Source organism: Mastigoproctus giganteus, chromosome 8, assembly GCF_048544385.1.
Source record: "Mastigoproctus giganteus isolate SK-2022 chromosome 8, ASM4854438v1, whole genome shotgun sequence".
NCBI classification, from domain to species: Eukaryota; Metazoa; Arthropoda; class Arachnida; order Uropygi; family Thelyphonidae; genus Mastigoproctus; species Mastigoproctus giganteus.
The window spans coordinates 54,290,925-54,315,341 of record NC_143582.1 but is presented as its reverse complement, the minus strand read 5'-3'; the positions used below and the strand labels follow the sequence as shown (position 1 = coordinate 54,315,341).

At 38.4% G+C, this 24,417-nt stretch overlaps 1 protein-coding gene across 1 annotated transcript in view; it reads left to right on the top strand.

Annotated features, from left to right (window-relative positions):
- Positions 1-24,417, top strand: part of LOC150081534 (tubby-related protein 4-like) — a 223,528-nt gene that overhangs the window by 36,296 nt on the left and 162,815 nt on the right. The window contains exons 2-3 of the mRNA XM_090380059.1: positions 6,981-7,271; positions 22,581-22,750. Of these exons, the coding sequence (XP_090236185.1) occupies positions 6,981-7,271; positions 22,581-22,750 (461 nt within the window). The remainder of the gene's footprint in view (positions 1-6,980; positions 7,272-22,580; positions 22,751-24,417) is intronic.

Sequence of the window (24,417 nt, the reverse complement as noted above, 5' to 3'; positions counted from 1 at the left end):
TACTAAGTAATAACCTACAAAATCTCTATCAAAGTTAACAATTAAACTAAGTATCGTAACTAGGAATACAAAGCTACTCTAGAAAATAAGTTAATATGCCAATTTAAGTTAATAAAACAGAAAAAACTTCTATTTTCCAGAGCTGTAAAAACTTCGCTTGCACAAATAATTAGCATTAGCATTAGTAGAGGCATATGATGCAAGAAAGCAAGCTTATTCAGCATCAGCCAAAATAAAAAAAAACAAAAAAAACACACCACTCCCATTTCACCCCTCGTTCGAAATACCTGTCCAGTTGAGCCTTAAATTTGTTTAGGCTATCAACTTCAACAACAAATGATGGAAGTCGGTTCCACCAACCAACCACCCGCTGGCCAAAGGCAAATTTCTGCACATCAATCCGACATCCGTCCTTCCTCAATTTGAATTTATGCCCTCTCAGGTGATTATTCTGAGCAAGAGGAAGAATCCCATTGGCATTGAGCATGCTCAAACCATTCAAAGCCTTATACACCTCTATCAGATCACCTCGCCGGTGCCTAGTCTCCAGACTCTGTAATTTGCAAAACTTAAGCCTTTCTTCGTAAGAGCAACCCTTTGTTCCATTCACTAATCTTGTTGCCCTTCTCTGTACCCGTTCCAGCAGCTCTACATCCTTCTTGAAATGAGGCTTCCAGACCTGTATACAGTACTCAAGATGTGGCCTAACCATTGCCTTATACAAGGGAATAATCACCTCCTTATCCCTGCTAGAAAAATTCCTGTATATCATTGACAAGACACCATGAGCTACTCTTGCAGCTCGTCTGCACTGCTCAGAGAACTTCATATCTGCCTGCACAATTACCCCCAGGTCCTTTTCATTCTATACCACTGTCAGTGTAGTACCGCAGAGTTGATACGTTGCTCTGGGGTTACTGTTTCCCATATGTAGTACTTTACATTTGTCAATGTTAAACTTCGTTTGCCACCTCTTAGCCCATCTGTTCAACCTTTCCAGATCCTGTTGCAGCAGCATAGCATCAGTAGTGTCCTTAACAACCCTGCCAACCTTTGTATCATCTGCAAACTTGGACATTAAACTTGATATACCATCATCAATATCATTCATAAACACCGAAAACAACAACGGACCCAACACTGAACCCTGAGGAACTCCACTAATAACATTAGTCCACGTTGAGCAGTGTCCATTGATTACCACTCTGTCTTCTGCCACTCAACCATCCCCTTATCCATAGCAGCAATTTGCCTCCAATGCCACACTGCTCCAATTTGTGCAGCAGTCTTCCATGTGCAACAGTATCAAAAGCCTTTCTAAGATCCAAATATATAATATCAAAGTTATTCCCTGCATCCAGTTCTTTTGTGACTACATCATAGTATCCAATCAAATTGGTCAGGCAAGACCTGCTCTCAACAAAACCATGCTGCGTCTGAGCTATAACTGAATTCTTGTCTAGATGATCCTGCAGTGCTTCTTTAACCAGTGCCTCCATTAATTTTCCTGGAACAGAAGTTAAACTAACAGGTCTATAATTATTTGTGTCAGCCTTTGATCCTCCTTTGTGAACTGGGGTTACATTTGCACATCTCCAGTCTATGGGTACCTCCCCTGAGTCCAAAGAAGCTCTCATAATTATGGCTAGTGGTTTGCTTACTTCCTTTGCTGCCTCCTTTAATATAACTGGATAGATCCCATCCACCCCATGTGCCTTTTTTATGTTTATCCTCAACAATCTCTCCTCCACTTTCCTCTCAGTTATTACAGAATCATCTAGCTCACTGCCAGTGTCTACTTTACCTACGTCATTCTCCTTCCTGAATAACTCCTCATGCGTGAATGTAGAAGCAAAATATTCGTTTTGATTGTTAGCCACCTGAGCAGGATCCTTAACTGTTGAACCATCAATATCCAGTGGACCAATCTGATTCATCCCTTTCCTTCTTGAGTTTAAATAGGTAAAGAACTCTTTTCTGTTTTTCTTTGCATCTTTTGCCAAAGATTTTTCGTAGTCTGCCTTTGCCTGCCTAATCTCCTTTGTGACTTGGTTACAGACCAACTTATATCTATCATAGGCTTCCATGTCGCCCATTAATTTGTATGTATTCCATGCATTTTTCTTCTCTGCCACATGTCTCATTAGTTCATCTGACAACCATTTAGGCCTAAACCTTTAACAATATTTCTTAGTTGGTATGTAAAGCCTGGTAGCTTCCAAGATTAGTTCCTTGAATGCTTCCCATTTTGAGTTTGCTGTTGGTAACATCATCAGTTGGTCCCACTGTATAGAATTTAAATACTGTCTCAGACCATCATAGTCACCTTTACGAAAACAAAAACCCTTCCCTTTACCTCTGATGGTAGTTACCTCTTTGAGTAAATCCCACTTCAATACACTGTGATCACTGCCACCTAGTGGTTTATTTATCTGCAGATTCTTAATGCATGAAGAATCACTACTGATAATCAGATCAAGAGTATTGCTCCCTCTTGTTGCCTCACGAACATGCTGATGTAGAAAACAATCATCCAATAAATCCACAAAAGCCTGGCTAGTGTGTGAGTGACCAACTCACAAATTCCAGTCAATATCTGGGAAATTAAAATCCCCCATTATAAGACTCTCTGATTTACTGGCCCACTCCATTTCCCTGTACAATATCTTATTATACTCATCAGAGTCATTAGGCCTATAGCACACTCCTACTCTCAATTTTGATTTCCTTATGCTTATGTCACACCAAACTGACTCGACACTGCCCTGTCCATCGATGTTGACTGGCTTCACTTCCTTGGATTTTATGTGTTTCTTAACTAATAGCATAACCCCTCCTCCCCTCCTGTCCTGTCTATCCTTTCTATACACATTGTATTCCCCAAATTCCAGTTCCGCATTCCTTATATCTGTGTGACACCACGTCTCTGATATCCCAACAATATCTGCCTTTGATGTTTTGAGCAATACCTCAAATTCATCAAATTTATTTACCAAACTCCTAGCATTGGTGTACACGCAAGTATGCATGCACCTGTTTCTATTCTTAGCTACCCTAACACAACCCATGTGTTTACTTGTACCGCAATGACTCCCAGCAGTCTCTGAAATATCCTGCATCTTGTTTTTCAGGCTTCTGCTCATTTCAACAGAAGCAGTGCAAGAATCACTTCCACCTCTGCCAGTGGCTACTGTTAATCTATTAGTCCTTGTATCCCCCCCTAACTAGCAGTTTTCCGACCCACCTAACACTGCCTCGACAGCATCAGCAAAAATTCTTGCATCCTTTCTATTTAAGTGTATCCCATCCCTGTAGAAGCAGGCTCTCCTGTTAACAAGTACAGACCAGGCTGAAAAAAATTCTACCCCTTGAGCCTTGCACAATCCCTCCAGGGCCGAATTGATCGACAAGGCTCTCATTATATGCTCCCTCTTATCGTGTCTGGTCAGTATTGCAGAGACTTTCAAATTCAACCCTAATTCACGGCTTTTTTTCAACAGTGACCTGTACTTGCTAAGTAATTCCGCCGGTCTCCTACTCTTAATATCTTTAGTGCCAACGTGTACAACTATATCACCTTTTGTGCCCTTAAAAGATGATATCCGCTCTACAACGTCATCAACCTTTGCCCCTGGCAGACATACCCTGGTCCTATTCCACCTATCCTTTTTACAAAGCATGTTCCCCGTTTCCCTGACAATCGAGTCACCAACAACTAGTTCCTGTGGGACCAGTGCATTCTGCCTAGGGGGCTGCCTCTGTGTTGTATGATGACCAAGTGCAGGCTCTGGCGTTGTTGTGGGCAGCTGAGAGCTTGATGGGCCCCTCAATTTATTTCCTTCGAGGGCATCCACCCTGTCCTTCAAGCTCTCATAAAGGCCCATAACAACGCTGAGTTGTCGCCTGATTTCCTTGCACTCCCTACATCGTGCACACACAAAGACATCCCCCTTGGCAGTATCATGTCCCGTACCCGACTGCTCCGCAAACATCAAGCAAACAGTGCATTTTAAAAGACTGTGATTCAGAGGGCAACTGCCCCCCTCAGTTCTCCCCTGAGCCACAGCACTCCCATTAGCTTGAGCCTTTTGCTTTGCTGCTCTGGTCTGAGTCATGATTCCGATTTAATTCAATAAAATTTCAATTTCAGAACAAAATTAAATCCTTAAGTTATATCCCAAACAGTTATAACACTATATTTATTTTTTCGGTATCGAGTGTTTTCTACGAGTTCCCTTTATACAACTTCCGTATCACGTGTACCACTATAGTTATGTATTAATTATTTGTTACGGTTAAGTTGTTATATATATATATATATATATATATAGAGTTAAAAGTACAATTTAATTGACAATAAAGTTTATCAAGATTAATAGATTTACTGATTAATTGACAATATTATATTATGCACTATACTACACTAAGCTTATGCTATCGTGTAAAAATGGCGGGAATTCACGAACGGTACTTCTACGGACTCGTAAGTATTGATTAGCTTCCAAATCTCGCTATCTCAATTTAGAATAAACTAAGGATCCTGACTAGGTCTATAATCTACTTATAGAAGATAATTTGATATAACAGTTGGTTAATAAATCGACTAAATTTGGTTAAAAAAAAACCTCTTGTTCAACAGAGCTGCAATTTGTAACTCGTGGATTTGATACCGTTACCGATACTATGTAATTCCTACAAAATCTCTGTCTAAGTTAAACTTTAAACTAAGTATCGTAACTAGGAATATAAAGCTACTCTAGAAAATAAGTTAATATGCCAATTTAAGCTAATAAATCAGAAAATAAATCAGGAAAAACTTCTCTGTTCCAAGAGCGTCAAAGAGCTTCTAATAACTTTAAAATTAATTAATAACTAATAATTTAAAAAAATAAGTAATAACAAAAACAAAATAATACAAAAAGACCATCTTTAAACAATAAAGTTCCACTTAGGAGCTCCCAAAAAGCATTGTACTCCGGTGTATCCTCGACAGCAGAATCGACAAACTGCCTAAAAATCAGTCAAACTGCCTTAGGGGGCTTGTTGATTGACCAGAGCTGTGTTTCATCTCACTACTGCTGAATAAGAACTAGTACCTTTAGAATCAAGTTTTTCGTGATTCTCTATATATTTTTCTTGATCCTTTAAAATTTTGTTTTTCAGAAAAATATCAGTTGCCATGGATTCAAGCTTATCCAAAAATCCAGGATCTTTGATATAGTGGCACCTAGGTAGCCAGGTGGGTAGGAGCAGCAGTGCGTAGCACGCACTTCTTGATCAGACTGGGATTCGAACCCGTGACCACCAAATACGGAGGATGCGGAAAGGTCAGGGAATGACCATCGCATATCCCTGTAGCAATATGGCCTTAGTTGCTAATGCTCCTAAAAACCAAATAACAAACAAACTTTGATATAGCAGTTCAAGGAATTCTGTTAGTTTTATCAACAGAAATTTGTGGAGCTTAGTTCTAGCTTCTTTAAAGTTTTCAAATCTTTAGTCCTCTATTTTATTTCGTCATGTCTCACTTCCTTTTTCCTTTCTTGGTCTTTTATATGTAGCACTAGTAGATTTACTAGGTGTAGGTCTTTGTACTGTGCCTAGAATGCTGGAGAACATTACTTACTCCGTATACTTACTTATGTTACCAGCCTACTTGTTTTTCTACAGGAGAATGTTAGAGGCAACAAGAGAAAGCATTGTTCTTGATCTGATTATTAGCAGTGATTCTTTGTGCATTAAGAATATCCAGATAAAGGAACCACTAGGTGGCAATGATCATAATATATTGATATAGGATCTACTTAAAAATATAACTGCTGTCATCCATTTGCATCTATCCATTCATATGATGCAGCTGGAAACAGTTCATCATTCCAGGTGACTCATTTCTGGTCATCTGCTGAAAATAGTTCTACTGCTGTGCTCACTCTAGGCATATTTGCTTGTGATGGACCATCAGCATTTAAGAGTATTTAAGTTGGGCACAAAAAAAAGTGGGATTTTTTTTTGTGTGACAGCTTAAATTTTTAGTGGTATTTGCTTTCAAATAGTTGTGCAAGTTATGAATTAATGGCATTTACTAGAAAGTGTTAGGACTAAGCAAAAATACTCTTTTATTGCATTTTCCTTCATTTTTGACAACTAGCAAAAATATTGCATTATTACCAGAACTGGATATTTTGCTTGAAAATGCATGAGTTCTGGAAAGGCTAGAACTAATATTTCTATATGAAAAATTATAGTGGAATATGTGGGACTTCATATCCCCATTTTAATACTAGATGGTTAAGCTGTAACAATAATGTAATTTTTTTTAATATACATTATTCTAAATGTATCTCTTTAATTTTAACCATCCTTGATGCAATTTTATGTGTGCTGTTGTATTTCATACTTTAGAATTATGAAAACAAGTTGATGTGATTTGAGTGGATGTTCAGAGTATGTAAAAGTATCAGTACATATAATTGGACTTGCCTTTCTGTTTTCATTTTTTAAGTTAGTAGCCATCATTAGTTGTAATTGTTATGTTTTTGTGGAGTGCACTTGTAAAAACGTAATACTTAATAAAGCACTGCTGAAGCTACTTCCCATGGAAAACATAACTATTAAAATAAAGCTTTTTATGGAAAAAAGGGAATGACTTCATTTTGTTATATTCATATGCTAAAAACCTTATCAGCTGTATTTATTTCATTATCCTATTGTTTGATTGTGACAAAGAACATTAATATAATGGATGGAGATTAGAAGTTAAATATACAGCAGATTTCTTGTTTTATTCAACTTATACGCTCTTTATAACCTGTAATTTAGATTTGGATATAATGAGAATCCATTATAAATGAAGATTCTTTCTGATTTTTTTCAGCTCTTCTTATAATGGACTTTTGCTATAACTCTTTATGGATAATGATATTGAATAATTAACAAAACATACCTTTAAATGTTCTTATGTGTTACTTTTATATTTTCAGGTTACGCTAGTAAAATGGAATGAGCCATACCAAAAGTTAGCATCATGTGACAGTAGTGGAATAATATTTGTATGGATTAAGTATGAAGGTCGATGGTCAATTGAACTAATTAATGATCGCAATACTCAGGTGACTGATTTTTCTTGGAGCCATGATGGTCAAATGGCTCTTATCTGTTATCAGGATGGTTTTGTTTTGGTAGGCTCTGTATCAGGACAGAGGTATTGGTCTTCTATGCTTAATTTAGAAGATACAATAATGTGTGGCATTTGGGCACCTGATGACCAACAGGTAAGCAGCTATAATATACATGTATAATATAAACTATGAATTCGTATTTGTGAAAATTTGTGTGGATGACAGTGTAAGGTCTATAAGGCTCTGAGAGGGTACAGTAAAATGAATGAACAAGATGGGACTTTATCTGACAATTACATAAAGAAGTGACAATGGCAAAAATGTAAGCTGTGGCTAGCTGTTCTAAGTAGATGCAGTTTTCCTTGTTCTGTCCTTTTATAGATCTGGTAATTCAAAATTAATATTATGAACTCGCCTTGTAAAGACAGTACAAACAAAACAATTAACAATCTGTGAAATACAAATGCAAAAAGAAATTGCTTACATAAATAGCAGAAATATTGTATTTTGAATTAGTCCAGCAGAGATACCTGTTTAACTCTCCCTTGTGTAGGAATGGACTGGTCTGTGATGCTTATAAAGGCTCCAAGTTGGGAATGGCTGATGTAAGATTGTAGTTCATACATGTGATCTGGTTTTCAGTATTTGCATGAACAAATGGGTCAGCGTCAAGATCTTTCCAACTTTGGATGGGAATGATTGTGAGGGCAACATGTGCAGGTTCCAGTATTTTGACAGCAGCCAACATAGTTATGTGCTCTTGTTCATTAAATTTTTAGCAAAGCTTATTATCTGTGCTCTTGTTCTGTGGTGTCATGAGTCTACTTTGACTGCTCAACTGCTGGCAAACAGCCGTATGTGACTGTCCTGTGTATGATTCAGTTTAGTGAAAAATGATCCGTGACCTGTTAGTAAGAATGTACAACATAGATTTGGTACTAACCAGATCGGTTTAATATAATTCACACCATTAACATAAGGGAAAAATTCGAATGTTGTTCTACCTTTTTCCAAACAATGGCTACATCCTCCTACATCCAACATTGCTGTAGGAGGATGTAGCCATCTAACAATTTTTGTGAGCCCAAACAAGCCAACGTATCTGGGGTTCAGATAAGTTGATGAAACTGAATAAAATACATAAATAAATAGAGGATATTACTTCAAAGGAAAAAAAGTAATTTTGAATTTTTATTTTTTAATGATTTTTAAAATTTTTCTGTTTTTTTTTTTTTTTTTTTTCTCCTTCCATTTAAATTTTTTTTTTTCTTTTACAAAATTTTTATTTTATTTTTGATAATTTCTACTGTAAGTTCTGCTATATTGTCAAAACAGAAAAAATAATTAATATTTAAAATAATTTATGTACATTTTTTCCAGATTTTACAAAAAACTTCTTCTTTCAATATTTTTGCACATCTCTTTCCTAATGAATTGAAATACTTATTAAATTTAATTATTTTTTAGTGAAAAATAAATTTAAAAATGTGTTTTTTAGACTTGTTATTTAAAAAAATATGTAAATTTGTATTAATCTTACTTGGGGGAAAACATATAAACATGAAACTGTTAGTCTCCCTTCATTTTCAGATTTGTAAAACCATTAAAAGTGCCGAAATTCAAATACCAGAAACATTCAATGCCGAGCTACAATTAATTTTTGTCTTTAGGCTTATACCATATTTTCCCATGTATAAGATGCACCTTAATTTTGGGGCCCGAAATTTGAAAAAAAATGTATTACATAAAGTTATTGAACTCAAGTTTTATTCATCATAAAATTCATACAACTCATTACTGTCAAAACTCCCATCCATTAGCTTGTCCTCATCTGTGTCTGATGACGAATCACTGTCTTCATATATTGCCTCATCCTCAGTTCCATCTATGGCATTTGAAATGCTACACTTCTTAAATGACTTGACAACGATCTCAATCTTGATATTATCCCAGGATCTTTTCACTCAGGTACAAACTTCTCCTATAGTTGGTTTCTTCACTCTTCCTGCTGGTGTCAAATTGTCCCCAGAAGATTTCATCCATTGGTTCCATTCGTCTCTCATGGCAGCTTTGAAGGGTTTGTTAATGCTGACATCAAGTGGTTGGAGCTGGGATGTCAAGCCTCCAGGTATGACGGCAAGTTTTGTTTTTTGCTCTGCAACAATCTTCTATTTTTTGTGTTATGTGTGCCCTGAACTGATCAAGCACCAATAGGGCAGGTTTGCATAAGAGTCCACCTGATCTCCTGCTCCAAACTTTCTCAAACCAGATCTTCATCCCATCCTGATCCATCCAACCCTTGTCATGAATGTGGACAATCACTCCTCGAGGAATGTCTTCTTTTGGCATTGTTATGCATTTGAAAATCGGCATAGGAGGCAGCTTGGTTCCGTCAGCACAACAAGCTCTGTTACTTGGGACATCAAATTGAAGGGGAACTTTGTCCATATTTGCAATCTGTCCCAACTCAAACTGATGTGTCTTCCGACATTGAATGACAAAATGATGAAATTCAAGGACCTTCTGCTCATAGCTTTCAGGCATCTTTTGGACAAGTTTGGTGCATGTACGCATGCTTAGTCCATTCCGTTTCATGAACCTGAAGCACCAATTGTGTCCTCTTTTGAAATCAGTAACTTCTTTTTCATCAGCCATTCTTCTTGCCTCATGCTGAACCATCTTTGTGGACACAGGAATTCCAATTGCCCTTTGCTCCTCAATCCATATCTTAAATTCCCTCTCTAAATCAGGCCATTTTGATGACTTGCCTCTAATGGCCTTCTTCTGCCGTGGCGTTTTCAGTAGGGTTTCTTCTTCCCGTAGCCAGTCTCGGATTGTTTTCTCAGTTGGAGGAGGACCAAACTTACGTTCAGCAGCACAATTTCCATTCACTTTTGCAAACTGGATCACTTTTAACTTGAATTCAACACTACAAAAATTCTTTTCTGAGCCATTTCTGGGCAGAATGTGGCAAAACGTGACCTAATATACTGGTAACAAGTGCGAAACAATGAGTGCAAAGACAACAAGCGCGAAAAAGTGGAAAATACAAGTAAAAAAATCTACAACCACTGTATAAGACGCACCCAGTTTTTAGACCCCAAATATTTCGAAAAAAGGTGCATCTTATACATGGGGAAATATGGTAATTATATCTGGAAATTTTTGGTATTTCCCTGAGGTAAGACCCTGCTGTCTCTATATTTTTGTATGAAGAAACAGTACGTGAATTTCTCGGAAAAAAATGCTATCTGATGTTAAAATGTTATTCAGTTGCTGTTAGCAATTTTTTTTTTTTAAGTTTCCTGTTAGAATATTTAAATAGCACTAGGAGTGATGTGATTCAACACTGCCTGCATTTAAAATGCACCTAAGCACTGTGCCATAATGCAAACCAGCAGTTAACCAGCAAGTGCTGTAGATATAAAGGCACATAAAATTAATTAGTACTCTGTGTTGGCACACAGATTGAATGCTTTGCATTAATGGTTGGCATTTGTTTATAGACTTGGCACACAGTTTTATTTGTTTTTACTTGTGTTGATGTTAGTTTATGTACACGAATAAACACTTTATAAAATTAAGATTTGTACTGATTTACAGCTCAGCACAAAGATGATTGTTCACTTTTAGTAATGAATTCCAAACTTTTAATTTTTTAATGCTGGGGATGTCAGAATGTTTAAAAAATTCAACATTCCGAAAATTATGGCACATTGAATAAATTCTCTCACATTTAGGTGGCAAGTTTTTCCAGTCATCTTCTGACTGGACCATGCAGACTTTAAGGAGCTGTAGTCTATTAGTGTAAATTGCAGGGATAAAGATCATTGTGCCATTCCTCAAAAATGATATGTTGGGTGGATGGGCAGAACCTTTGTTCAAAAAGCATAGCACTTTTCTGTTGACAGAAACTATTGTGGCACCCAAGTGACACAGAAAATTTATAAAAATGTTTGTTATCCATGCATTTTTGTTGCAAATGTATTTACAGGAAAGGTTGAGATATTCTGAAAAACACTTTCTGTTTAACATACTTTCCAATCACAAGGGACTGTTAACCTTGTGTACCACCTACACCTCCTGACCACTTGGCAACGTCCTCCGTAGCCAGGTGGTCAGGAGCGGGAATGCGGTAGCACACACTCCTCGAGTAGACCGGGGTTCAACCTCTGACTGCTAAATACGGGTGATCTGCCAACCCGCACTGGACAAGCATGGCAGATTATGGTCCATCTCCCTCAACATGAATTGTTGAGGAGGCTTCCATCCTGCAGTGGGTTGATAATGGTCTGGCATCAGAGAATGCCGTCTCATTTGCATTAAATTTTTTTAGCTTCATATCTTACTATTGTGGATTATTGCGGACAGAGAGCGAAATGGACACAGAATAAATAATGACAAGTTTAATATTAATTGGAAAACATACATATATTAAATTAGATACATACAAAAGCTTTTGGTTAGTTTGTTAACCTTCATCAGTCAAACTGACAGTTAAGAGTGTTGAACATGAGGGCGTGTACTACCAGTCATGTATATGAACTGGATGATGTGGTTGTTAATTGTTGGATGTTGAAGCCTGTGGCTGTGACGCATGTGGACGTTGCCAACGTTTGTCATTCATCAAAATGGTTTGATGAATGACAAATGTTGGCAATGTTGAATGACAAAAACGTTGGTTTTGCTTCAGTGATGGAGTGGACATGACATCCACTTCTCTTGTTGACCGAGGTATTAGAGCATGTGATGTTCAACGACTCCAACCAGGCACGTCACCGGTAGTGGTGGGACCTATCCATGGTCACGACATGGCAGTGTGGGTCAATGTCGTGGTGGGTTGACCAAACGTGTTTGGCAATGGCTGAGTGTTCTGTGTCCGCTAAGCGGGATGACTCTTTCGTATTCCGAAAGACGTTTTCCAAGCCGTCTCCCAGTTTCCCCAATGTAGCAGCTAGCACAGTCACGGCAAGAGATGCGGTAGACTAGACCACTTTGTAGTAAGGTGAGAACTGGTGTTTTTCACTTTAGAGATAAGGGATCATAACTTTCTGCCTGGGAGTTGTTCGCAATTTATCCCATTTGATTTTAGGACTCTAGAAACCTGTTGTAATAGGTTTGGGTAGTATGGGATAAAGGCACTCATGGTTGAGTCATTACTTTGGATGTTCCTGTCGGTCGCTACGTGGTCATGTGTCTGTAGGTCACACCTGTCAAGGGGTATTGGTGGGATAGCCACACCTTGCAAGATCCACCTTGACTTTAGCAATTTTGGTGTGCCTCTCCTCCGCAGAACTAGAGTGGGTCCAGGCACAAGTTAGCATGGTTTGTGCAGTGGCAAGAAGATGGCTATGCGTGTGTGCTGACCGGAAGTTGGTAAATTGGCCAGCACACATTGGGTTTCGATAGACAGTTGTCTTCAAGCGCATGCCCTTGCGTCAGACACAGGTGTCTAAGTATGATATTATGTTGACCGATTCTAGCTCGATGGTGAATTTTATGAAAGGCGACAGAGAATTGAGGTGGTCTAGGAGTTGTTTACCCGAATTTCTGGGGATAACCACAAACACATCCATATAGCGACACTAAAAGGTAATGGGATCTGGTACATTCGTAAATGCACGACCCTCTGATTCTTCCATCATGATATTTACCGTGACTGAACTAACTGGGAAACCATAAGTGATTGCACCTGTTGGTAAACGGAGTCGTTGAACATAATTGCATCACCTGTTAAGCACAGTCTGTGAGGGCGATGGAGATATTGCCTGGTGTTAGTTCGGCCCTGCTGCCAAGGGTTTGGTCATTATCCAAGAGTACCTTTGCACATGTGATGGCAAGTTCTACTGGGATGGAGGTGAAAAGTGACACTACATCAAATGATGCCATGATTTAATTTTCTGAGGTGGATAGGGTTCGGATCCATTCTATAAATTCACTACTGTTGGAGACGGCGTTGGTGGTCTTGCTTACTAGGGGAGAAAGGAGCCCAGAGACAAACTTTGCTAATTCATAACTTGGTGAGCCACAACAGGAGACAATGGGTCTTAACTGTATACCTTCTTTGTGAACTTTAGGTAGTCCGCAGAATTGTGGAATCTGGCAGCCGGAAGCACAGAGGCGATTACGTGTGGATTCTCTATTATTTTCTTCTATTTAAACCAACTGTTGATGAGGATGTTTACTTTTGACTCCCATCGTTTCAAGGCTTTGATGGGAGGAATGGTTAAGGGTTGGTACACAGAAGTGTCCTACAAGAGCAGCAGGGCTTTCGTCTCATAATCTGTGCGATTCATTACGACTGTTCAACATCCTTTATCTGCCGGTAGGATGAGCCTTGTTTCGATGCTTTAAGGGCAGAAATTTGTTTGCGGTTGAGATTGGAAGAAGCAGGGCAAGCACGATTCAAAATTGCTGCAGTTTTTAGGCAAATTGTGTTTGCCAGTTCTTCAGGGAAACGTGTTAAACACGCTTCTATGCCTTAAGCAATATCAGTGATTGGTGGGTTTCTTGGGAGAACAGCAAATTTCATACCCAGAGTCAACATATCTACTTCTGTTGAAGACAACTGTCTATCGTAAACCAATGTGTTCTGGCCAATTTACCAACTTCCAGTCAGCACATGCATGTAGCCATCTTCTTGCCACTGCATGAATCTTGCTAATTCATGCCCGGACCCACTCTAGTTCTGTAGGTGAGAGGCGCACCGAAATTGCTAAAGTCAAGGTGGATCTTGCGAGGTGTGACTATCCCACCAATACCCTTGGCAGGTGTGACCTACAGACACATGACCATGTAGCGACTGACAGGAACATCCAAGGTAATGACTCAACCGCAAGCGCCTTTATCCCATACTACCCAAACCTATCACAACAGGTTTCTGGGGTCCTAATCCATGCACCACCTCTTTCACAATTACTTGATATATCCCATCAACCTCAGAGGTTTTACTTGCCTTTTGTTTACTATCATGACACATCCTTTGATGTTATTCAGCTATTTCCCCCTAGCATTCGCATCCCTTTAATTTGATACATCGCATCCCTCTGCACACCGTGACAATATTGGTTGTTGCAGCAACAAACGAGTTATTTTGAACCATATCATCAGATAAACGAGTATCTTTATTAACCCTATATCTCTAAATATTAATTTCCCTGAATTAAGGTATCTACACTGAAACTGGAAGAAACCTTTGCACCACCTTTAATGTATTCGGTCTTCTCAAAATAGATTTCTTATACAGTATGTACAAGTTCGGGCCACACTGATAGAGATACCCCCCTACCCCAAAATCCTTCAGATTCCCTGAAGTCTTCAATTAATCCACAATGCTAACACGAAACAAAATACGTACAACTCCCAGGCAGAAAGTTATGATCCCTCATCTCTAAACTGAAAAACGCCGGTTCCCACCTTACTATAAAGTGGTCTAGTCTACCGAATCTCTTGCTGTGACTGCACTAGCTGCTACATTGGGGAAACTGGGAGACGGCTCGGAAAATGTCTTTCGGAACACGAAAGAGCCATCTGCTTAGCGGACATAGAACATTTGGTCAACCCACCACAACATTGACCCACATCGCGATGTTGTGATTGTGGATAGGTCCTGCCACTACCGGCGACGCACCTGGTTGGAGTCATTGAACATCACATGCTCTAATACCTTGGTCAACAGGAGCAGTGGATGTCGTGTCCACCCTATTATTGAAGCAAGCAACCATTTTGGTGAAGGACAAACGTTGACAACGTTCACATGCGTCACAGCCACAGGCTTCAACATCCAATTAACCACCACATCACACAGTTCATATACATGATTGGCAGTTCCCGCTCTCATGTTCCACACTCTTAACTGTCAGTTTGACTGATGAAGGTTAACAAACTAACTGAAAGCGTTTGTATGTATCTAATTTAATATATGTATGTTTTCCAATTAATATTAAACTTGTCATTATTTATTCTGTCTCCATTTTGCTCTCTGTATGCAATCATCCACAATAGTAATAATGAATCCAGAGCGCACAGACCTCTTTAATCATACAGCTTCATATCTGTATATGAGGTTTTGATCTACTGATCAATAGACTTGCCTAACACACTACCATTTTTACCACATTATTAAAGGATTAGAAGTGTGGTTAAAGAAGTAGATCAGCTTTTGCTTAATTTTGGTAAGTTTTGAAGTTATTTTCTACACTCAACTGAATTTTTACCTTTTTAGAAGCTAATTCTAATAAGTTAATTTTTTTTTTTTTTTTTAGGTATCTTGTAAGTTTAAATCCTTAAGTTCAGAAGTTGATAAATATTTGTTTATAACTTCTTTAATTATTGTAATATTTTGTAAAGCTAGTTCTGTAATAGTTTGCAAATTTGATGCTTACATTATTAATCGCCGGGTGGGTAAAGTGCCTACCTAGAAACCCAAAGGTCGTGGGTTCGAATCCTGCCTCTGGCTTGGATCAAAGTATTGCAAAAAAAACCTTGGGAGGTGCATTATGGCCACAGAAGCCAATGCGCCAACAACTACTACCAAAAAAAAAAAAAAAAAACCATTATTTATTGTTTGCTGTAAGATCCGCTTTGATTACATTGTCTGAGAATATTGACTCAGATGGGAATGGTTGTGTGAAATTGACGTGCAAATTATTTCTGTTGTATAGCCTGTGGTAAGTATTTTAAGATCACTCTAGTAGGGTTTTGTTTGGGGGGGCGGGATATTTTATCACTGTGGTCCACACTCGTAAATAGAAGGAACTTGTTTTTGTAGAGATGGAATATATGTGAACAAAAGTGGTACAAGGATCTTTGCCAGTATTGCTGTGGTGTTAATGGTTTGAAGAAACTGCTCATGTTTGTTGTTTCAACAGCTGTTATTGCCAAGTGTGCTGAGGATAGTAAATGAATGGGAGACTAATGCTAAGAAAACAAGCTTAAATAACTATGCAGTTGTGTCAGGTTAATTAACTTCAGAAGAACACTTAGTGTTAATTGTGCCTAGAGTATTGTCAGGAGTGTTGCAAATCAAATGAGTGAATTTGAAGTCCTAATTAGGACAACTAATGCTGACATAATAGAGCTTATGGAAACATGACCTAAGCCAAAAATAGGAGCTGATGAGTTTCATTTTTGCATGTAAGTGTATTTAGGGAGAATAGGGAAAATAGAAATAGAGTGTGGAGTGGGATTATGCTTATCAAAAGAACCAGAGCATGGCAAAAGCTTTTGCAGATTCAGAAGTTATGCATGCTTGTGTAGAATCTGTGTGATACGAGTTAGTCAGAAGCAAATGTATAATAAGAGTAATATGTAGACTAGAAGATTGTGATGAGAGCTTGACATGCTGATGGAATGGGTATATACCTTATCAGTGATTTCAGTTTGCTCCTAATTATTTGGAGCAAGTTGGGGAGAACTCACTATGGCGAACAATTTTTGAATTAACTAGATCATTATTATTTATATCAGCATGTTAAGGGAAAGTATTTGAGGACAAGAATATTCTATACTTGATTATCTCTCGTGAACCAGATGTCATTGTGTAGGGCTTGACAGTACAGGAACTATTAGCAGGGAATGATCATGGAGTTATGAGTTGAAAGATGAGGAGAGAGGTGGTAGTTTTTAAATGCAAAGGAATAGGTTTCGATTTCAAGAAAAGGAACTATGGCAGCTTAAGATGGTACATGGCCTTTATCAAAAAGCAATAGTCAAAGAAGCCCTGATTGTATGTATACTATTAAGAAAATATAGAACAAGCAGAATGCTGAGATGTATAAATAATAAGCTAGCCAGTTTAATAGCTGGTAAAGTTACAACGCAATGAAAAGTGCCTGAAGCCTGTAACAACTACAAATTGATCTGTAATAGAAAAGGTTATGCTGACAAAGACTGGTTATGAGAAATTGATGGTTATGAGAGCAAAAGAATGGGGAAGGAGCTTTTAGTGTATGTGAATACAAAGAACAAAAAGAATGAATCACATTAAACCCTTGTGTAATGGATGCAGGGAAAGTCTTAGATAATTCAGCTGATGTATGTGAATTGAATAGATACTTATCGAGCACAGGAAAGCTGTTATATATTTTGTAATTTTTTCTGGACAGTAATGCATACAAATCTTAAATCTTTGTCTGGCCTACCACAGAACACTAGACTAAGGGGACCAGGTTTTAAGCATTAAAAAAAAAAAAAAAAAAAACATGGGGGGAGGGAGACACCCTTATCCTGCATGATATACAGAAAGATGAGATTCTGATTACACTACCCAACAAAATTTTTTTTTCGTCATACCTCTGGAACAAAAGTTGGTTATTCTGAACAAAATTAATGTCCTGATTATGAAAATATCAATCTTTTACTTCTGTCGCTTCTACATCAAAAGATATACACATTTTTAAAATTTCTTGTTTTTATACAATATCATTATACATGGTTGTAATTATTACACACAACATACACTGAGTAATCACTGAATTATGACCGACCCTATGAAAACTGAATGCTATCTGTTGACCACGTGAGGTACGAGAGTGCAGAGTTAGTCGACCTAGAGGAGTTATTCAGGAAGGGGAATGTCAGAGGTGAAGTGAACTCTGGCAGTGAGCTAGATGATTTTGTAATAACTGAGAGGAAAGTGGAGGAGAAATTGTTGAGGATAAACATAAAAAAGGAACCCGGGGTGAATTGGATCTATCCAGTTATATTATAGGAGGCAGCAAAGGAAGTAAGCAAACCCACAGCCATAATTATGAGAGCTTCTTTGGACTCAGGGGAGGTACCCATAGACTGAAGATATGCAAATGTGACCCCAATTCACAAAGGAGGATCAAAGGCTGACACAAGTAATTATAGACCTGTGAGTTTAACTTCTGTTCCACAAAAATTAATGGAGGCACTGGTTAAAGAAGCACTGCAGGAGCATCTAGACAAAACTTCAGTTATAGCTCGGACACAGCATGGTTTTGTTAAGGGAAAGTCTTACCTGATCAATTTGATTGGATACTATGATGCAGTCACAAAAGAACTGGATGCAGGGAATAACTTTTATATTATATACTTGGATCTTAGGAAGGCTTTTGATACTGTTGCACATGGAAGACTACTGCATAAATTGGAGCGTGTGGCATTGGAGGCAAATTACTGCTATGGATAAAGGGATGGTTGAGGGGGAGAAGACAGAAAGTGGTAATCAATGGACACTGCTCTTCGTGGACTAATGTGGAGTCCCTCAGGGTTCAGTGTTGGGTCCATTGTTGTTTTCTGTATTTATAAATGATATTGATGATGGTATATCAAGCTTAATGTCCAAGTTTGCAGATGATACAAAGGTTAGCAGGGTTGTTAAGGACACTACTGACAGTATGCTGCTGCAACAGGATCTGGAAAGGTTGAGCAGATAGTCTGAGAGGTGGCAAATGAAGTTTAACATTGACAAATGTAAATTACTACATATGGAATAGATACTTATGGTAACAGTAACCCCAGAGTAACATATGAACTCTGTGGTAATACACTAACAGTGGTAGAGAATGAAAAGGACCTGGGGATAATTGTGCCGGCAGATATGAAGTTTTCTGAGCAGTGCAGATGGGCTGCAAGAGTAGCTCATGGTGTCTTGTCAATGATATACAGGAATTTTCTAGCAGGGATAAGGAGGTGATTATTCTCTTGTATAAGGCAATGGTCAGGTCACACCTTGAGTACTGTATACAGGTCTGGAGGCCTCATTTCAAGAAGGATGTAGAGCTGCTGGAACAAGTACAGAGAAGGGCAACAAGATTAATGAATGGAACAAAGGGTTGCTCTTACGAAGAAAGTTTAATTTTTGCAAATTACAGTGTCTGGAGACTAGGCACCGGCGAGGCAAACTGATAGAGGTGTATAAAGCCTTGAATGGTTTGAGCATTCTTAATGCTGATGGGATTCTTCCTCTTGCTCAGAATAATCACCTGAGTGGGCATAAATTCAAATTGAGGAAAGACAGATGTAGGATAGATGTGCGGAAATTTGCCTTTAGCCAGTGGGTAGTTGGTTGGTGGAATAGACTTCCATCCCTTATTGTGGAAGTTGATAGCCTAAATAAATTTAAATCTCAGCTGGATAGGTATTTCGAATGAACGGAGGAGTGAGATGGGAGTGTTTTTTTTTTTTTTTTTTTTTTTTTGGCTAATGATGCGTAAGCTTGCTTTCTTGCATCATATGCCTCTGCTAATGCTATGTAGCATAGATAAGGTGTCAGTTGTTCAGTAGTAAAATTCCGAGCATGGTGGGTAAAAGGAATGATTTATCGGACTTTATTAAAGGACAGATTGTGGGTGCTCGACGAGCTGGTGTCTCGATTTCCCAAGTGGCTGAACTGGTGGGGTGTTCGAGAGCCACCATAGTTAAGTGTACCTGGACTGGCATCAAAATGGTCAAAACAACGACCCGACAGAAAAACTGCAATGGTCTGCGAAAGGTTGATGTTTGAGGTGAGCACCAGGTCCGGCGACTTGTACAGGCGAACAGGCGCAGCACTGTTGAAGAGTTGACTACCCGATACAACATGGGCCAACCCGGAACAATATCTGGCATGACCATGCGTCACACGCTTGCATGTATGTGCTATACCAGCAGACGACCCCTACGGCATCCTCTCCCAATCAAGGTTCATCGGCATAAATGGCTCACCTGGTGCAAAGAGCATGCTGGTCAGATGAGTCATGTTATTTCCTCCACACCATGGATGGTCATGTACAGATTTGGCGTCAACAACACGAGGCTCTTCATCCATCATGCATGGTATCAAAAGTGTAAGCCGGTGGAGGCGATTGTATGGTGTGGGGCATGTTTCACTGGCAGGAACTTGTACCCCTGGTGCATGTGGAACAGCGTATCAGTGTTCTCCGCTATCGTCAACTGCCTGCTGACTTCGTACACCCCGCTATGTTACACTTTTCTCAAATGGTGATGGTGTCTTCCAAGATGAAAATGCACCTGGCCATCGGGCACTTGTCATGCAGGGATGGTTTGAGGAACACAGTTCTGACTTACAGAATATAGATTGGCCTTCAAACTCCCCCAATATCAATCCCATAGAGCACTTGTGGGACACTATGGAAAGGCATATCAGGCGTCTGGATACACCATCACCTCCATACCTGCATTGCTGACCACATTACACGCAGCTTGGTTGGACCTACCTCCCGAATGCTTCCAACATCTTGTTGAATCAGTGCCACATTGGATAGCTGCTGTATTGAGGGCAAAAGGAGGACCTACGAAGTTTTAGGTAGGCGGTCATAATTCAGTGATCACTTAGTGTATGTTACTTAGACATGTTTCCCACTCAGTGTACGTTACTTAGGCATGTTTCCCACTCAGTGATTTCCTTTTATACTCCAGATTGCTTTTCCATTTAAGGAACTAACAGTAATCTCCTGGTGAAAGCATTCTCCTTGTTCATCACTGACATCTGCTAAGTTTTCAGGAAAGAAATCCAGATGGGAATGAAGGAAATGCATTTTCACTGACATTGACATCCCATGTTTTTTTAACATTCAGCAAGTTTGTCACCAGTTGCTCATAGTTCTCTTCTTTTCTCTTTCCTAGGAATCTGTCTACCACAGCCTTGAAAGATCTCCATGCAGCCAGTTCAACATCATTCAGGTTTCTTTGAAATTCTTCATCTTTTAGGAGCTTTCTTATTTGAGGACCTATGAAAATTCCTTCCTTCAGCTTTGCATGAGATAAATATGTGAATCCTCTGCTTTCTTTATCCAGTGCCTTAGTGAAATTCTTAATCAGTCCAAGCTTGATGTGTAAAGAGGGAAGAAAAACCTTTTGTGGATCAACCAATGGAACATACTTTACATTGCTTTTGCTGGAAATATATTCATCTCTCTTGTCCCAGTGTTGTACGACGTAGTGTTTGGCTGATGCACGACTATCCCACAAACACAGGAAACAACAGTGTTTAGTGAAAAACCACCTTGCAACTGAACAAGCAGTCCAATCACTTTGAGATCACTACAAACATTCCAAACATAGTCATTGTAACATATAGCAGGAAGAATCTGTGACATACTATCGTAAGTTTCTTTCAGGCCAACAGCATGAACAAGAGGAATTGATGGTAAAGTATTTCCATTATGAAGCAATACTGTTTTCAAACTTAGCTTTGATGCATCAATGAACAAATGCTATTCAGAGGTATTGTGATCAATGTTCAGTTCGTGCATAAGACCAACGACGTCTTTACAGACACGCATATTGTTTTCCATTGCAAAATATCTTAAACTCTTCATTTCACTCACAGTATATTGTAGTGTTTGTACCTTTGGTGAGTAAGTTCCACTGTTGTAGTCTGGATCCAAGTAATTCAGCCTTCTTTTGAGTAAGCCCAAGTCTCTGATCAAGTTGCTTAATTCTTCTTGTTCAGTGTATTGTGGGCCTTTCCTTTTTTTTGGCTCGTAGTCCACATCATGTGAAGTACATGGTTCCGCGACATCTGGTAAAACGATTTCTTCTGTACCTTCATCACTACTTCCAGTACCTCGAGATTTTGGAGGCACAGGTACTGGCAGTTCATTACCATGTGACACTGGCCTAATTGCTGATGGGATATTTGATTCAGTGTTTGCTCATTTTGGAAATACCTTTTATTTTTGTCATGCAGAAATAGCAGTCGTCGAAACGATTCTTGGGCTCGCACCACACCATAGGGAGGGCAAAAGATAATGCTCTCGGCTTGCCACATAACCACACCCTTATGTTCATTGTACAAGTAATTCGAAGATATGTGGAGCCCAATTTTTTTCTTGGTCACTGATCGTGCAGCTGAAGTATAATGAATATGCAACTTTTGTGACATTGTATATTTTCTTCCTCTGAGTTTTTTGGAGTTGTGTCCACAAACATAGCATAAGTCGTGTGGGTGATTGACACAAGTTCTGTGCTTTGTCTTCTCCATTTTAACAATGCATTAACCTAAAAACGGTAAAAGAAATTGGTAAATTTGAACAGAAGGTGAATTCTTGTAGCGTAGTTTATCATACACTATATATTGGACAGTTGAATGGTGTAATAAAATTAATAAAAATACTGATGTGTCTGGTAAAGTGCATCAAAATCAAAATATACTATATTGCAAGAACAGTAATGATGTACTTGCTTAACTTCTATCCCAATAAAGAAAACTAAACAAAAGTTAAGTTTAAAAATTGTATTTCAAACAGTAGTGATATCTTTGTACAGAATCCAGTTATCTATCTATATCTTAAAACTGAGACCTGATAGGAAATTTTTATGATTGTTTTTAAATTCTATACATAAAATTTCACCAGAAACCAACAATATTGATATGCTGGAGGTAAAAACCATGTTGGGTAGTGTTATATAAACATTTGTGAAATATGCTCCTTTCACTCACACACATATATGTATATATATATATTTTTTTTTTTTTTTTTCACCATGCAGGTGTTGTTTGGAACATCCACTGGTCAGATAGTTGTTATTGATGTTCATGGTGCAGTGGTAGCCCAGGTAAGCATACAAGAAGATACTGCTGTTACAGCTATGTCTTGGTCTTGTGAAAAGTTCAAGATGGAAGAAACTGACGAGGAAGAAGGAAGTAGTGCTGAATCAGAGTCAAAAGGTTTGTCATAGTTTTACTGAAATATCAGCATTTAACAGATCTGTAAAATTTAAATTAGGTTCATCAGTTTAGTTAAAAAATTGCCATTTGCATTTCCAGATTCTTATATTTATAATAATTTGTGACATTTAGGTGATACTTAAAGTAATTATTTGTAGGTATTTTAACTTCATTGGGAAACTGTTTAAAGGTATGAAGGTTCCAGAAGTTGCCATTATGTTTATTATCATCATTGTTGTCCTAATGAAACAATCTTGATCCATGAAACAAAATGAAAACCCCAAACATTCTCAAATTTATTTGTACAGTTAATAATAGAAAATAAAAGCTATTCTGGTCCAGTTAGTATGCCTTAGATTTGATTACCTTGACACATATATCAAGCAGCTTAGTTAAGCATCCTAATATTAAATTGAAAAGTTGATATGTTAATGTTCCTAAACTGATATAGTTAGTATACTTATAAAGCCGTGCTCTAATCTTCTAACAAAATTTCGGGCTGCCTCTGTAGCCAGGTGGGCAGGAGCAACAGCAGCAGTGCGTAGCACACGCTTCTTGATTAGACCGGGGTTCAAGCCCGTGACTACCAAATATGGAGGATGCGGAAAGGTCAGGGAATAACCACCGCATATCCTCGGAGCAATATGGCCTTAGTTGCTAATGCTCCTAAAAACCAAATAAACAAGCAACAACAACAAACAACAAAATTTCACGAAAAAATCTCTACTCAAAGGTGCATTATAATCTTTTGAAAACTACACTGTAGTGGGTCGTGAAAATATTGAACAAAAGGTGAATCTTTTTGTGAAAGTTTGAACTGATAACACTTCAGGCGCAACAGCATTTCTGAGTAAACTCTCCTCCACTGCCTTTTATGTAAAAAAACTTCAGCAAATCAAATGAAAATAGTCTTTTGTTGAAAGCTATTGAACAAGTTGATGTGACTGGCCATTCTGTTTTTGCATAGAAAGTGGTTTTATAACTGTTGGAATCCACCATATATCCCCACATCTGCTTATGAGCTAATAGTCGGTTGTGTCTGGTCATTGTAATGGTAGACAGTATTGACAACCTACGTGGGTTTGCCCTCTCATATCAAGCATAGATTGTGAGATTATCATACCCTCCAATACACAGTGAGCTCCAGTTGTGTAGGTAGTAGTAGTAGTAGTAGTGGCATGTGATGCAAGAAAGCAAGTGTATGAGCTTATGCAGCATCAGCCAAAAAAAAAAAAAAAAAAAGAAAAGAAAAAAATCATGCCATTCCCTCCAAATGCCTGTCCAGTTCCTCCTTAAATTTATTTAACCTGTCAACTTCCACAACGACAGATGGAAGTTTGTTCCAGCAATTAACCGCCCGCTGGCTAAAGGCAAATTTCCGCACATCTATTCTACATCTGTCTTTTCTTAATTTGAATTTATGCCCCCTTAGGTTCGTGGTGAGAAGAGGAAGCATGGATAATTTAAAAGCAACCTCCAGTTATAATCTTTTTTTCTCTCTGTAACATCAGTAAAAGTATGTATGAATAACTTCTAAGTATCAAATTACCAATAGAAAATAATTTAAGTGGATAAAATTAGACATTATATTGGCATTTTGGTGTTACAGTTACAGTTTTTGAACTTTGGGGTGTGTTGTCCTGTAATATTGATTTTATT